The sequence below is a fragment of the Podospora pseudoanserina genome, chromosome 1 (genome assembly GCF_035222485.1).
Source record: "Podospora pseudoanserina strain CBS 124.78 chromosome 1, whole genome shotgun sequence".
Lineage (NCBI taxonomy): Eukaryota > Fungi > Ascomycota > Sordariomycetes > Sordariales > Podosporaceae > Podospora > Podospora pseudoanserina.
This window is the reverse complement of record NC_085920.1, coordinates 3,370,665-3,383,726: the sequence shown is the minus strand read 5'-3', so window position 1 is coordinate 3,383,726 and position 13,062 is coordinate 3,370,665. Positions and strand designations below refer to the sequence as shown.

Genomic DNA, 13,062 nt, shown 5'->3' with positions numbered 1-13,062 from the left:
ATGAAAATAAAGGAGAACGCCACAGCCCCATCTCCGAGCCTAAGGGTATCAAGGACGCCACCCATCAATTTGACCACCGGACGAAGACAGACGACAACCAACCACAAGGCAACCCGGCGATGATAAAACAACGCAACATCGTAACGACAATGCAAGCCATGACAACAATACCAAAGATAACCTCATGACGACAAGCTCGATCGAAGCAACGAAAGCAAAAAGCCACAACTGAACGACAACGATAAAATCCAACAACGCAAAGATAAAAGAAGAAACTGACAGAAGGAATCGACCAGGCCAATGTCTTGCAGCAGCTTCAGTAGGATTCCGACGAGGACCGGGGTCTTGTTGGCGGCGATAATGGACCGAGACTGGCAACGGATGAGTCTTTCGAGGACGAGACAGCATCGACTTTTTGGCATGACAAGGTCGGCCGGCTGACACGATGATACGAGAACAGCTCGGTGGATGATGGGTGCTTTGCTACCGATCAGAATCTGCCCGAGTGGTAAAAGCAAACCGAAGGCAAGGCGGAGACTTGGCGAAGCGACGAGCGCTTGTCAATCGGGAAGGACGGCTGAGAAGATGCAACTGCTGGCAACCGGTCGCCAATGATGAGCGAAACATGTTTGTCATTAGTAACGAGGGCGACTGACTCTTCGGTCGACAAGGCAGCTTGACACGTGAGAGGTCGGGTTGGAAAGCGACAGGGCGCGAAGGGCAGTGATGGTACTCGACGACAGAAGTTGATGGTTGAGTCTTGAGAGGGATGTTTGTCGAGTATGCGAGACCAACCAGTCTACCGGCCGACCTTTCTAGACGGCAAGCGACGACTAATTGCCAGCGGGGTGCGGAGCACCATAGGGAGCGAGAGCCTCGTTGCTCCAAGCTCCAGCAAACCTCAGTTGCTCGTGCATGGAAATGGGTTCCATCATGTGGGTCCAGCTGCTGTTGCTAACAACGCTCCTGGTGCTTGCCACGCTGGATGAGTAACCCTTCTTCACGGGGGCCTGGTGCTGGACGAGACGGGGAGCACCAGCACCGCCCACCCAGCGCTCGACATCGTGGGAGTAGATGCCCTGGTGGAGCTCCATGTTGGCGAAGGAGAGAGTGAAGCTGTCAGGGGTGGAGGCGGCCTGTGAGGGGTATGTGGCGTTGGGGGTAAAGTTGGAAGAGGTTGCTTGCATCGACAAGGCTTGACCGGCGGCATCATCAACCCGAATCTGGGTGTCATCGGTCCCGGCGGTCTCGGTGGAGTCCTCGTTGGACATGGCCCGTTGGGTGTGGGCAACGGCGTCGAGCTCCTCTTCGAACGAGGTTGCAGCATCGTGACCGATACGACCCGATGGGATATTGTCATCATTGAAGTGAGGTTTTCTCCCCTTAGTGTGAGTCTCGTCGACGAAGTCGCTCGCCTCCGCTCTGGAGATAACGCTCCAATCCTCGCTGGGTGTGGGTTTACGGTCGTTGCTGGACATTATGGCAGTGTGTGTGCGGCACTGGGCGAGCTGGTGAATGTGAGTGCTCGAGGATGAGGCTGGGAAGCCTTCGTCTGACCAATGTCTGGTCAGCATCGTGTTGGTTGAGGATGTTGAGAGGAAAGGAGAGGAGGGAGGATTGCTCACTTTAACGGAAAGAAAGCTTGGATTGACACGCGAGGGAACGCGGGGAGAATGCGTTATCTGAAGAGGCAACGGATGACGGGGAACAGCCCGGAGACTGGGCAGCAGCCAGGGACGACAACGACGGTGGGGCGAAATGCTTCTCAACAAAAAGCCGAGCGTGCTGGTGGTGTGTGCTCTTGGGGTTGGGATGGAGGATCCGCTGGGGACAGCTGGGGAAGCAGGATGCTTTATGGGGACGACAAAATGGCGCCCCACCGGCAGTCGAGAGAGGGGTGTGGTTCGGGGGTTGGGTTCGGGTTACACAGAGTGACCAGTGCACGATGGGGGGGGGTGGAGGTCACACGATGGGAGCTGGTCAGAGAAAAGACCAGGCGGGTGCCGGTATCGCAGAGAGAGGGTTGTCACGGCCCCGGGCCGCTGGTATCCAGAACGCATCGACGCAAGAACCCGTTGACACGCTTCAGTTCGCAGTCAGAATCATTGTTCTCCGCCTTCCCGCCACCCCTCTCGTCGTGCCGCCGGGCCATGATGCCCGCAAGCTCAGGCGGTATGTGATACAACAACCTCCCCGGCTGGGTCCAGAGACATCGAGATGTTTGGTTGTGGGGAAACTGGGGGTGCCAGTCAGGCCGGCTGGCAGTGCTAGTTTGCAAAGTCTCTTATTCGGGCAGAAATACCTTCATCCAGATGCTGGGCGGTCCTTACGATTTCAGAAGTACAAACAGCTGCCACCATGGCCTTAAACCCGGCGGCGTAGCGTAGCCTGGTGGTGGGGCGGACGGAACACCTCTCTGCAGAAGGAGTGACACGGTGCGAGACACATACCATGTGCTGTGCCATCCCAAGACATACGCTCTAGGAGACACTGGGCAAGAAAAAGTTGTTTATGCTGAGTACAGACCGATCCTGATTGGCGGGGAGATGAAGGTTCTCGTGAAATTCTTCCTGCTGGTTGAGTGTCTCCCGGCTGGTCTAAATCATAAATGACCGCAACAGTGACCGAACCATCATGGCGAGCTGCAGCACGGCTGGAGCTCCCCCTCACCAACATTCGTGGGCGCTGTGGGTCTTGCCGTTCTTCAAGATTGGTCGTGACGATACCGCGAGACTCTTTCAGGAGGAGGGACTTTTGGCACCATGCCTTGGGCTCTGACCTTGCGCCGGACTCGTAAAAGCAGCGAGGTACACGATGGCCGCCAGCCCATGGCTTCGAGACGAGTGGTCTTGGCTGTAGGAAGCTCCTTTCTTGTCCCGGGGACATTTGATGTCGAAGTGTACATCTCTGACACAGTAAACGGCGAGCCCAGGAAACACTGTACAGAGCAGGCACATAGCCATCCTTGGCACCTCAATGAACAAACGGTGTGAGCCGTGATGATCGCCGGAGGTATGATGACTGCGGACTGAAGCCGCTGTTTTCTTCAGTGTGGTGTCCGGGTATGACGAACTGGCCAGCTCGGTCAGGCATCGAGTAACCGATGGAGAAATAAGGTGAACAGGAAGGCATTCACGAAAACCAGGGCGAACTGCCTGCCGAGTCGCTCGTTCTGTCGAAAAGAGCTCCGATTGTCGGAATCGTGACAGAGGTTGAAGTTGTGACGATATCTCATCTTCTTGATGAGTTCGGTTAGAAGAGGGTTTACTTTGCGGTGCTATCGGCAACACTCCGCGGATCCAAGCCTTCCCGAGCCACACGCACTGCCGCTATCTTCAACCACCACACCGACTTGCTTCAGTCTCTTGTTGCAGAAAACTTCAATGCTTTCCTGTCTGGCTTCTGCGAAGTTGAGAAGCTCCAGATTGGGAATGCAATGGGAAATAAAATTCCTAAGCTGCAAGGCCGTCCAAGAAGGGTTTTAGCCTAGCTCATGTGTGCAAATCTGTATCGAGATTTATTCAGGTGCAGATAATAAACATGGCCTGTCTACAGCCTGGCACCCACGGGCGGCAGAAGTACCACCAACATGGAACTAGACTGGTGGGGTTGGCATCAACTCTAGGCCCAAAATCTGATTTGTGACGCTCATAGGAATTGGCCAGTAAGCACCACGGTCAGCCAGCCATTCCGAGCCGCAAAGCTCCGTTGAGCTCGCTGTGGTTGTCGTGGTAGAGATGTCGATGATGTGTCGTTGGAGGGAGTGGGCAGAGAATGGGCGGGGCACCCTTGGAAGGTTCGCGCAATTTACAGGGCAGTCCTGGCTATCACCCCTGCACTAACGCCGGCTGACGGATCCACTAAACGGAATGATCGCTGCTGTCCCACCAGGTCGATGTCTTTCCCTTACAGGGGTCATGGATCAAAACTTCGACCGACGTCTTGTACTCTGTATGTATTGCGCCGAGTCTCAGATGTCGAAGTATGGAGCCGATGTCATGGAAGAGCGGCGGCCGGTTCCGCAACACATTGATTGGACAATGTAGTTTTTTTGGACAATTTTCAGAGTCTGTATCCCACATGACCACTTCTGAAACGGGCTACACATTGCCCGTCTTTGGGTGGCTTCCATAGCTATATGCCAGAAGGTGAAATCAAATCTCATCAAGGAGGGATGCGTTGGCATATCTCATCATTCTTGACTCCCCGCCAAGGTTCCTTTTAGCGTGGCCGCTCACAGCATTGCGCCGCCATGTCTTGGGCAAGGCTCCGCGAACTCGCAAACACTGTCTTTCGGGCACAGAGCAATCGGTTTCCCCTCCCACCTCGTGGCATCTTAGGAAATCGTCCGGGGCCGAGCTTGACGTCTGAATGCTCATCAAAGCTGAGGACACAAAGCCGAGAAGCCCATACCGCCACGAACTGTATAGTTCATCGTGTGGATCACTGCGTGTACCCTACAGGGCGTTGTCTTAGTTCAAGCGAACCTAGACCCGCACAGTTGGGGGCTATCTTTCAGCAACCTCTTACACAAACAACTGCCTGCCATTCTGTCCGTAGAAAGGCAGGCAGGGTTTGGAAACTTGACTTGATTTCTTCGGCTTCATCTGCCGCGTTGAGCGCGATATCTAATCGCCTGTCATATGTAGCACCTGGCAAGTCATTCAGGTTGACAACCTGGGACGCCTTGTCACGGCACCTCAGGACTTCACACCCGTCAAGTCCCTACCCAAGTCCTGTTCCTGGTCCCGCAAGCATCCCGGTCATGTTGACTCGCATCTTGCGTTCGCTTTCGCCCAGCCTGCCGGCCGTCTTGTTGATCGTTCCACTCCCCAGCACCTGTGTCCTGGCCATTCCCAACCTGAACTACCTTGGCCCTTCTTGGCCATGCATGCGGCAACTGCACAGTGCGTGGTCAAGTCATGAGTGTGATCAGCTGGTCATGGTCTTCTGCACAACGGCTGGTACCAGAAGAAATAATAGACCTGTGATAACTAGCTTTCTTACACTTTCTAGGCCCTTGAACTTGGCAAGTCACAGATCATGGTTCGGAATGGTTTCGGCCGAAGAAACAAGCCATTATTATTTCGCATTCTCAACTCTGCAGAACAAAGATCGTCTACGGTGGAGAGGCAAAAACTATCGGGCTTCGTCATCTTACCACGGTGAGGATTGCGTTGCCCCTCAATATCGGCAAGAAAACGTACGTACCAGAGCCTGGTCTCAACATCTGCCCCGTACCTACCTCGCCAACACCCTCTCGCGCTGAGACCCCTTGTGGGAAATCCTCAAGAGTTCGCCCAACGTCACATCGAATAAATGGAATGTCACATTCATCAAGTCCAATCACGAGCTCAGAGATATGTACGAGCAGCAGGCTTCTAGAAGAAAGGTATGGAATGGGTACACGCTCCGGGGCACCACACACCTTCTTGTTGGACAACCCCATCAAATTCTCCTCGCTTTCACCTCTTTGAGAGCTGGCCTGCCAGTTGGCCATACTCGTGAAACACACCACAAGCCGCCCGTGCCATCCGCCATCCACATGTTCCCTCGCTCTCGCTTGTTCGTCACTCACTCCGTCCACAAGCAGCATGCCACAGACTCGCACATATCGTGTACTACAGACCATCACTAGAAAGTTTCCGAGCGGCCACTGAGGACAGCACCTCCCCGGTACAAAGGAAGTTTCCGAGTGGGCAATGATTACAGCCAAATTGGTCCTGACACAAGCGAAGGGCATGAGCCACCTTGGGTGCCACAAACCCCGTAGCTCTCAACAACAGGCAAAGCTACCATTGGCTTGTAGAACGGCTGGCAGATACATGTCAACCTACACCGAAACAGCGCTGCAAATCTGAACCGCTGAGAAAAAGGGGCAATTTCTTTTCTCGATGGACCACCACGCCTCGTACACGAACTGCACCTTAACGACTTTGTAACCACCTCAGCCTCCTGTTGCACAAGTCCTGTCGGCTTCCCAGAAAAGGCAATTCTCCATGAACATGAATAGCTCTGGCCGTGTGGCTCAAAAAATCTTGAGCATTGTTGAAAGCTCTGATCTGCAGGACGCACCCAATGTAGCAGCCATCTTTTCGTGCAGCTCTGAATGGGCTCTCATTACAGGTTCTTGGCCTCACCTGTGCTTTGTCAGCTCCAGCCTTCAGAAAAAGAATCTGATCAGTAATGGCTTCAAGGCAGCTGTGAATGGCTTCTCATCGCACACCCTTGGCTGCTTGACCCAAGGTCTTGATGATATGCTGCTTTGTCAGGTCAACAACAAGCCACCAAAAAAAAAACTCTGATCTGCAGCAAGGCATGTCCCACCGGCACACTTAGGATCCGATGCTGCTGTGTACATACAGCAGTCAAGTTGCCCCTTGAGCAAGAGGCCTCGGATAATATAACAACACACTGCTACTTACTCAATGATGAATGAAACAAGCAGAACGGTCCCTCCGACCCCGGCTAAACAAGACCAAACCGTTTACTCCCACGCCCCCCCTTCGCCGCCTCCAGAGCCTCTCTACATGAGAGTAGTGAAGGACCTCCAACCCGCACTGCGAGTTCAAAGCTGCATATTATAGGTAATCTTCACTATCCCCACCCGAGTCTGCAGTCTACTCCGCTACTGTCTCGCGATGCCGGGCCGGGGGAAGAGAGAATACCTACCGACAGCAACGGTGAAAAAAAAAATTCCGAAAGCCTGACACGGCAAACAAGCAAAAACGCTTACTATCTCTTCTTTTGCTTGCCAAACCTCCCACCCACCCACCACCAAAATCCACCACCACCCCAAACGTTACTTCTCCTTCCCTTCATCATGAATAACACCTCTCCTCATCTGCAAACACCCGTCAACAGCCGTACACGGCCCCTTTTCAAACCTCGGCCTCGTATCCATCCTCCCGACCTTGATATGCATAAACTTTGTCTTTTCCTCCACTTCATCATCATCATCATCATCACCACCACCACGGTCCTCGTTCTTTGGCTTCCCCGTTGTTGTTTTCCCCTGCTCATCTCTACTGTTTATGTAATACGGCTGCAGCCAATTCCATTCCGGCACCCCGGTAAGAAGTACGTCAACCGATTGTTTTTCACACACTTGTTGCTCCTCTCCTCTGCTCAGCGAGTAATCCGCCCTGAGCTCGTAAGTTGTCTCAAACGCGGGAACGTCCCTCGTCACCATCAACGGCCCCACGTGGAAAAAGGCAGTCATGCGGTTGAGGGCTTTTTGCCAGGTTCAGTCGGGCAGTTTGAGTTCCTTGATGGGTAAGAAGCCGGAGTAGGCGTGGATGGCTTGGAAGGGGTCTAGGATGGCGGCGAGGACTTGCAGCTTTTGGTGTTGCTGTCGAGGGTGTATTTGGTGTTGGTGTTGGCGATGGTTGGGGGGTTGGTAGTATTTTGCCGGGTCGAGCCAGTATGCTGGTAGGCGGGGGTAGGAGGCGTTGTTGAGTTTGAGGAGGGGGTATGCTGTCCCGCCCGGGTCTTTTGGCTTCTTCTCCTCGTGGCCAGAGTAGGTGTACAACTTGGTGAGGTCAAATTCGTCGTTTAGGGGGAGGTATCCGACGTTTCTTGGGTCGGTGGGCCGCGGCCTCATGGGGGAAGTAACCTACCAAACCGTCGTATTCCCTGTGGGAGTCGCCGAGCTTGATGGGGAATCGGTACGTGCCACCTGCCTGGGGGTTGTTCGGATCTAGGAGGTGTCGTTCTGGGTCCTTGGCGTTGATGGTGGATTTGGTTCTTGGTGGGTGGCATAGCCAGCTCGAGGGACCAGCCCATGTTGACCAGAGCGAGCGGTTTTCCGACTGTGCAGTTCAACGCCTCTGCGTACTCTCCCGGGGCCGGACCTGACTGCTTGAGGGCTCCGTTGATCATGTGCGTGAACGCCTGGACGTAAATGCCGTCTTTGGCGGTGAGCTGTTCGATCAGTCTGTCCAGCTGGGCTGTTGCTGCTGCCCCTGGTTGCTGCGCTTGGTCTGTTTTCTTGAAGGGCAGCCACCTCACACTGGCAACGGCTCCTGTTCGGCCGTTGGCTCCGCTTCCGGGCAGCCTCACCTCGCGGTAGAAGACGCTTTTGGCAGTGAAGAGCTGTAGTTGACGATGATCCATCCCCATATGGGATCCTCCCACTCGGCCGTGGGACGCCAGTCAGACTAGGGATCTGTCGTGGACTCGCGTGTGACAAAGTGAGCGTTCAGTCGCGCGGGCTGGTTCATGCTTGGAGGGAGCTGGACGAACTCTGAGAGTCCATTGACGTCGTCCTTCCCGGCCGTGTGCGCTTCTACTGGTGCTGACGTGCGTGGCTGTAACGCTTGGATGGCCTGTCCAAACTTATCAATCACATTCAGCTTGGTGAACCGGAGCTGTCTGTGAGTGACGGGCTTGAATGGGGAAGGGCTGCTATCAACAGCGGCGACATGGATCTGGGCGCCGTAAGGAGTCGGGTCCAGTTCAAGCCCCATGATGGATATCCGATCTTTTGGGAACATGGGATTCGGGCCTTTATCGACAGCCTCTGTGACTGGTCGGGGCGGTCCCTGACCTGTTGCTCTGACACTTGGTTTGATGTGCGTTCTGTGGACCAAGGTGATGAGATGATCAGTCAATCCGCTGAGAGGTGCTGAAAGGAACGGCAGCCGAAGGACACTCTTGGTGAGGTTGACCTGCTCCTCCTTTGAGATGATCGACTCGACTTCATCCTTAGGGACTGTGCTGAACAGTTGTTGAATAAGCGCATTCAGGGCAGAAGAGGGCTGTGGCAGTATCAAGATCCTGCCCGAGACAAGGCGTCTGTCCGTAACAGAGGTGAGGTCCTTGTCCGAATCAATGCTATAGCTTGTTCGTTCGAGCCCAGAAGATGCGCTGACGGACTTTCTCAGTGTCCAGTCTTCCCATGGGACGTGGACGTACTCGGCTTCCCACTCAACGAAGAGGGGGAACCACGGCTGTCTGTTGTTCCACCTGTCTCTCCACAATGGAGCCTCCGCATTGTCCATATTGACATCAGTGTCTTCCACACCAGTATCATGGTAGAGGGGCATATGGTTAACGGCAGTGGACTCATCATCGCTGCCGCCCAAAGAACAGAACTCTCCCAGCAACTTGACCATGACTCCCCACGCCTCGGGAGGAATGCTTGAGTTGTGAAGACGGTCCAAGTCTATGCTTGACAAGGCATCAGCGGAAGGCTGCACCGTTTGGTTGTCAAGCCGGACTTTGACCTTGTCCAAAAAGTCATGCGCCCAGCCAGACTTGACACCACCAACCATGATTGTCGGATCACCTTGTTGATAGTATTCAGGATGCACAGCCTCGATAGCGTCCCCGAATTTCTTCTTGGCTTCCTCCACCGCAGCTGTCTGCTGCGTCACGATGCTGACGAGGGCATCGTGCCGGTCTTGCGCATCCTAGACATCTTCGGGGCTCGCTTGGATCGATGTATCAGCCGTACTGAAATGCTTAAACCACAGCGAGAAGATCTCCCATCGGCGGTGTTTCAATGACCTCAAGCTCGCCTCCAAGCCCCCATGCCCGGAAGTGGGAAAGAAAACAGTTAAGACGGCGATGGATCCTCTTTCGCCTTGAAGGGTGTCCTTGGGCTGGGGCCGGTAGATCTCTCGCTCAACTTCACGAATGATAATAAGAAGCCTCCGCCCAGGAAAGATGACAAGACGACAGAGGACAAGAAGCCCACAGGCCAAGAAGTTGCGAATCAGCAAACCTGGTCTTTCGACGCTCAGTTTATGATTCCTGGATCAACGACTACTCCTGCACCTCCAGATGCAGTGACCCTCGGAGACCTGATTGGAGGCGTCATGGGCAATGACTCCAAAGACTTGCTGCCACCTTCCGTGAACAACATTCAGTTCAAAAGACCCAGGTCGCAAAATCAGCTATCCGTGATCTTCGAAAAGCTTCTCCCAGAACAAAAGGATGCAGCGGATTCGGCAGCTGGGAAAGACCAGGCCCCCTTGCCCGCACATTTTGTCTTCTCTATGATCCTCAACGTCTTTGGCTTCTCCTTTTCTTACACCCAATGCCAAGAAAGCTCTGTCGTCACCGCTTCATCTTCTGAGAAAGCGAAGCCAGCTCCCAAGCCAACCAAGCGAATCGTGTCAGCTTCCCTCAACGACATCCCAGACATAGATATTCCTCTTATCGGGGCTGTGCCGAAACCAGTCGATCAGATTCTGTATCTCTGGGTTCAAGACACCGGCGAAACAACTGAGCCGAAAGCCACAGATGACAAAAACCAGAAGGCTACGCTCAAGGGCTTGAAATATGGAGAGGTTCAAGTCATCAACAAGGTTCGTGGGTCCAAGGCCGCACCCCTCGTTTTCAAGAAAACACAGCAGGGGAAACTGGAGGACAGCACCGTCGTCCTGGCAGCTGGTCACCATTTCCTGATGACAGGCAAGGACGCACTGGGCAACACAACCGTCATCCTTGACTATGTCTTCGGCAGCTTGATAGTATTAGTTGACGACAACGGGAATGAAGACAACAAACACCCTTTGTGCGTTAAACTACATTGACGGTGTACCCCGCCGTCCCGTCTCTTGACCATCTAAAAGAAAAAAAGAAAAAAACCCATTCGATAACTCCTATCCCAAGTACTCCCACGAACTTTCTCATGCAGTAGGTGAACCTCTCGCACTGGTGCTATGAGCCCTGAACCTTTCCTTCCTCTCCTGCTCAACCCCTAATTCCGGGTTCTCTAAAGCGCCCAACATGGGCGTCTGCATATGACTCGTCTTCCTCCTTAACCCCCCAGCCTTGAGCCGTCTGGCAACCTGGTAAGCCCTATCCAGCTCCTCCTCCACCGCACAGCGAATCTTGAGCGCCGCCACAGCCGGCCAGACACTACGCTCACCCCTCAGGATCCAATACTCCAGCGTTTCCTTGGTGGGGGTTTCCATCAGCCGGACAAAGTCACCAGCCGTCACCTCGGGAACAAGCATCATGCTCGCGCCCGGCACCCGCTCGTCCACAAGGAACCGACGGATACCCGCCGGGAGCAGCTGGAGCGTGTCGAGCTGGCGGAGGCGGTGTCGGAGCTCGAGGCCGACCATGCGCATGATGAAGGCCATGCCAGACATGGTCTTGTTGCGGGTTTCGACCATGGAGGGGCCGTGCATGTCGCTTTGGAGGAAGGGGATGAGGTAGGGGCGGGCTTGGCTGACGATGAAGTGGTTCACGTTGAAGAGCTCGGCGATGCGGAGGAGGGGGGATTCTTGCTCGGTGTAGGAGGCGTTGGTCCAGTGGTTGAAGTCGACTTCGTTGGCGGGCTTCCAGGGGACGATGTTGCCTTGGGAGTCTTTGCAGAGGATCTTGGTTTGACGATGGCCGTAGAAGGTGGGTGTGGAGGCGTTGGAGGCGACGGCGGCGGTCCAGATTAGCTGTGGATGTTAGCCATGCTCATGCCTTTGGGTGAAAAGGGGGGTACATACCACGTTAGGAGCCGTCAAGTAATTCAACAACGTCGGCACACCCCCATGCCCAGCCGTAGCAACCGTGATGTTCAACACCCTCTTGCTCCGATGATACGCCTCCTCAAAGGTCAAATCCCCAATGTTACTCTTGATACACTCCTCCAACACCTTCACATCCAGAAAATAGCCCTCCCTCCTAAACCTCCGCACCCTCCTCACCAGCGTAGCCCACCTCGACCAGATCGACTCCCTTAACCCCTGGTTATGCTTGACCGGATCCTGCCCCTGCTTCGCAAACGCGCTCAGGTCAATCCCATCCCCCTTCAGCACCCTCGGCAGCTCCTCCTCGGAATGAACCGCCACCAACGCAGCAATCAACGCCCCCGTCGCCGTGCCCACAATAATTCTCGGCAACAGCCCCCTCAAAAATAAAGCTTTCACCACCCCCAAGTGACACAAACCGAAAATCGCCCCCCCCTGCAAAACCAACGCCGTCCTCCCAAAAGCCTGTCTCGTATCATGTATAAAATCCAGCTTCGCCTGCGTAGACATGGTAGCAACCATCCTCCCCCCCTCAGGCAAATGACTACCGCCCGGGGGGCTAGCAACACTCAAACCCCCAGTCCACCTTTGGCGTCCCATTCCCCCCTCCAGCGGCAGTACTCTCCCCCCTTGTCGTCATCACACTAAGCGTCTGCCTCCTCTCCTTACCGCTACTGCTCCCCTCCCCACCGGTGCTACTCTCCCCATTATTATCCTCAAAACTAACATGATGCCCCTGCCTCGCGACACCACCACCCCTTGGAACTCCCCTACCACCATCAACAACATACCCCACCGCCGACGTCTCCCCCGGCGAAGGCAAGCTCTTAATATCCTCCACCCCCTCCGCCACAGCCCTAACATACTCCTCAATCAAAAACTTTGTCCCCGCAAACGCCCGATTGTACAGCTTCGTGGCGGTGATATTCCCCAAGTTCCTCACCAAGCCACTCCTCAGCAGGTTAACCAGCGAGTGCACGTCCCCCGTCTCCCTCGCAATCTCAATACTCACCAGCCGCTCATTGATCAGCTTGAAGTCGTAGTGCGAAGAGACAGGGTTGTTCCTCCAGAGGTCCAGCCCGAGCAACGTATCCAGATTGAGCGCCGCCTCCTCCCACTGTTCAAACGTTCTGGCGGAGTGGAGGGCGGAGAGGTAGAGGGTCAGGGGGGTGGGGTTGGTGTAGTGGGTTATGATTTTCTATACATCATCAACAGTTGGTTAGATCTGAAAATAATAGATAGGGTGAGCGTTGGGGGAGACATACCTGCCGCCAAAAAGAGAGCACGTCAAGTAGCATGTCCCACGCCGACAACAAAAACAGCTTTGGCCCCCTTCCGTGGTGTTGATGATGATGACGGGTGTTGTTGGGACGTTTACCACCACCAGCCGTGCCTGTTGGCTCCTGCTGCTGCTGCTGCTGCTGTTGCTGCTGCTCAACCTCTTCAAACCGTATCCTCGTATCCGGACCAGAATCGGCACTCCCAGTCCCAAACAGAGACGACAACAAAATGGTGTACACCGCCCCCAACAAACCGACGAACCACTGAAACGCCATTTCCCTTCTTTTTCTTGCGAAGTCTC

At 54.5% G+C, this 13,062-nt stretch overlaps 3 protein-coding genes across 3 annotated transcripts; all 3 read right to left on the bottom strand.

Annotated features, from left to right (window-relative positions):
• Positions 1-530: 530 nt before the first annotated feature.
• On the bottom strand, positions 531-2,388 carry QC764_109640 (uncharacterized protein). Its single transcript, XM_062942231.1, has 4 exons — positions 2,331-2,388; positions 2,031-2,197; positions 1,626-1,824; positions 531-1,499 (listed from the first exon to the last, which is right to left on the bottom strand). Exons 1-4 carry the CDS (start codon positions 2,358-2,360, stop codon positions 834-836), a joined length of 1,062 nt encoding a protein of 353 aa, XP_062805162.1. The 5' UTR covers positions 2,361-2,388; the 3' UTR covers positions 531-833.
• An 8,113-nt stretch (positions 2,389-10,501) lies between these two features.
• On the bottom strand, positions 10,502-12,002 carry TGL3_2 (triacylglycerol lipase; the record flags this gene model as incomplete). The annotated part of the gene is made up of 2 exons (XM_062939891.1): positions 10,502-11,405; positions 11,457-12,002. 2 exons carry the CDS (start codon positions 12,000-12,002, stop codon positions 10,638-10,640), a joined length of 1,314 nt encoding a protein of 437 aa, XP_062805161.1. The 3' UTR covers positions 10,502-10,637.
• A 37-nt stretch (positions 12,003-12,039) lies between these two features.
• TGL3_1 (triacylglycerol lipase) lies at positions 12,040-13,036 on the bottom strand (the record flags this gene model as incomplete). The annotated part of the gene is made up of 2 exons (XM_062939890.1): positions 12,040-12,678; positions 12,746-13,036. The coding sequence occupies 2 exons, from the start codon at positions 13,034-13,036 to the stop codon at positions 12,040-12,042; spliced, it is 930 nt and encodes a 309-aa protein (XP_062805160.1).
• Positions 13,037-13,062: the final 26 nt, after the last annotated feature.

What these genes read in the sequence shown, in the direction of transcription:
- QC764_109640 (XM_062942231.1), bottom strand. Translation starts at nt 2,360, where the DNA reads ATGGTGGCAGCTGTTTGTACTTCTGAAATC. An exon ending in GATACCAGCGGCCCGGGGCC is followed by an intron (nt 1,825 to 2,030) that starts GTGACAACCCTC and finishes AGCTGTCCCCAG; the next exon opens with CGGATCCTCCATCCCAACCC. An exon ending in CAAGCTTTCTTTCCGTTAAA is followed by an intron (nt 1,500 to 1,625) that starts GTGAGCAATCCT and finishes CAGCTCGCCCAG; the next exon opens with TGCCGCACACACACTGCCAT.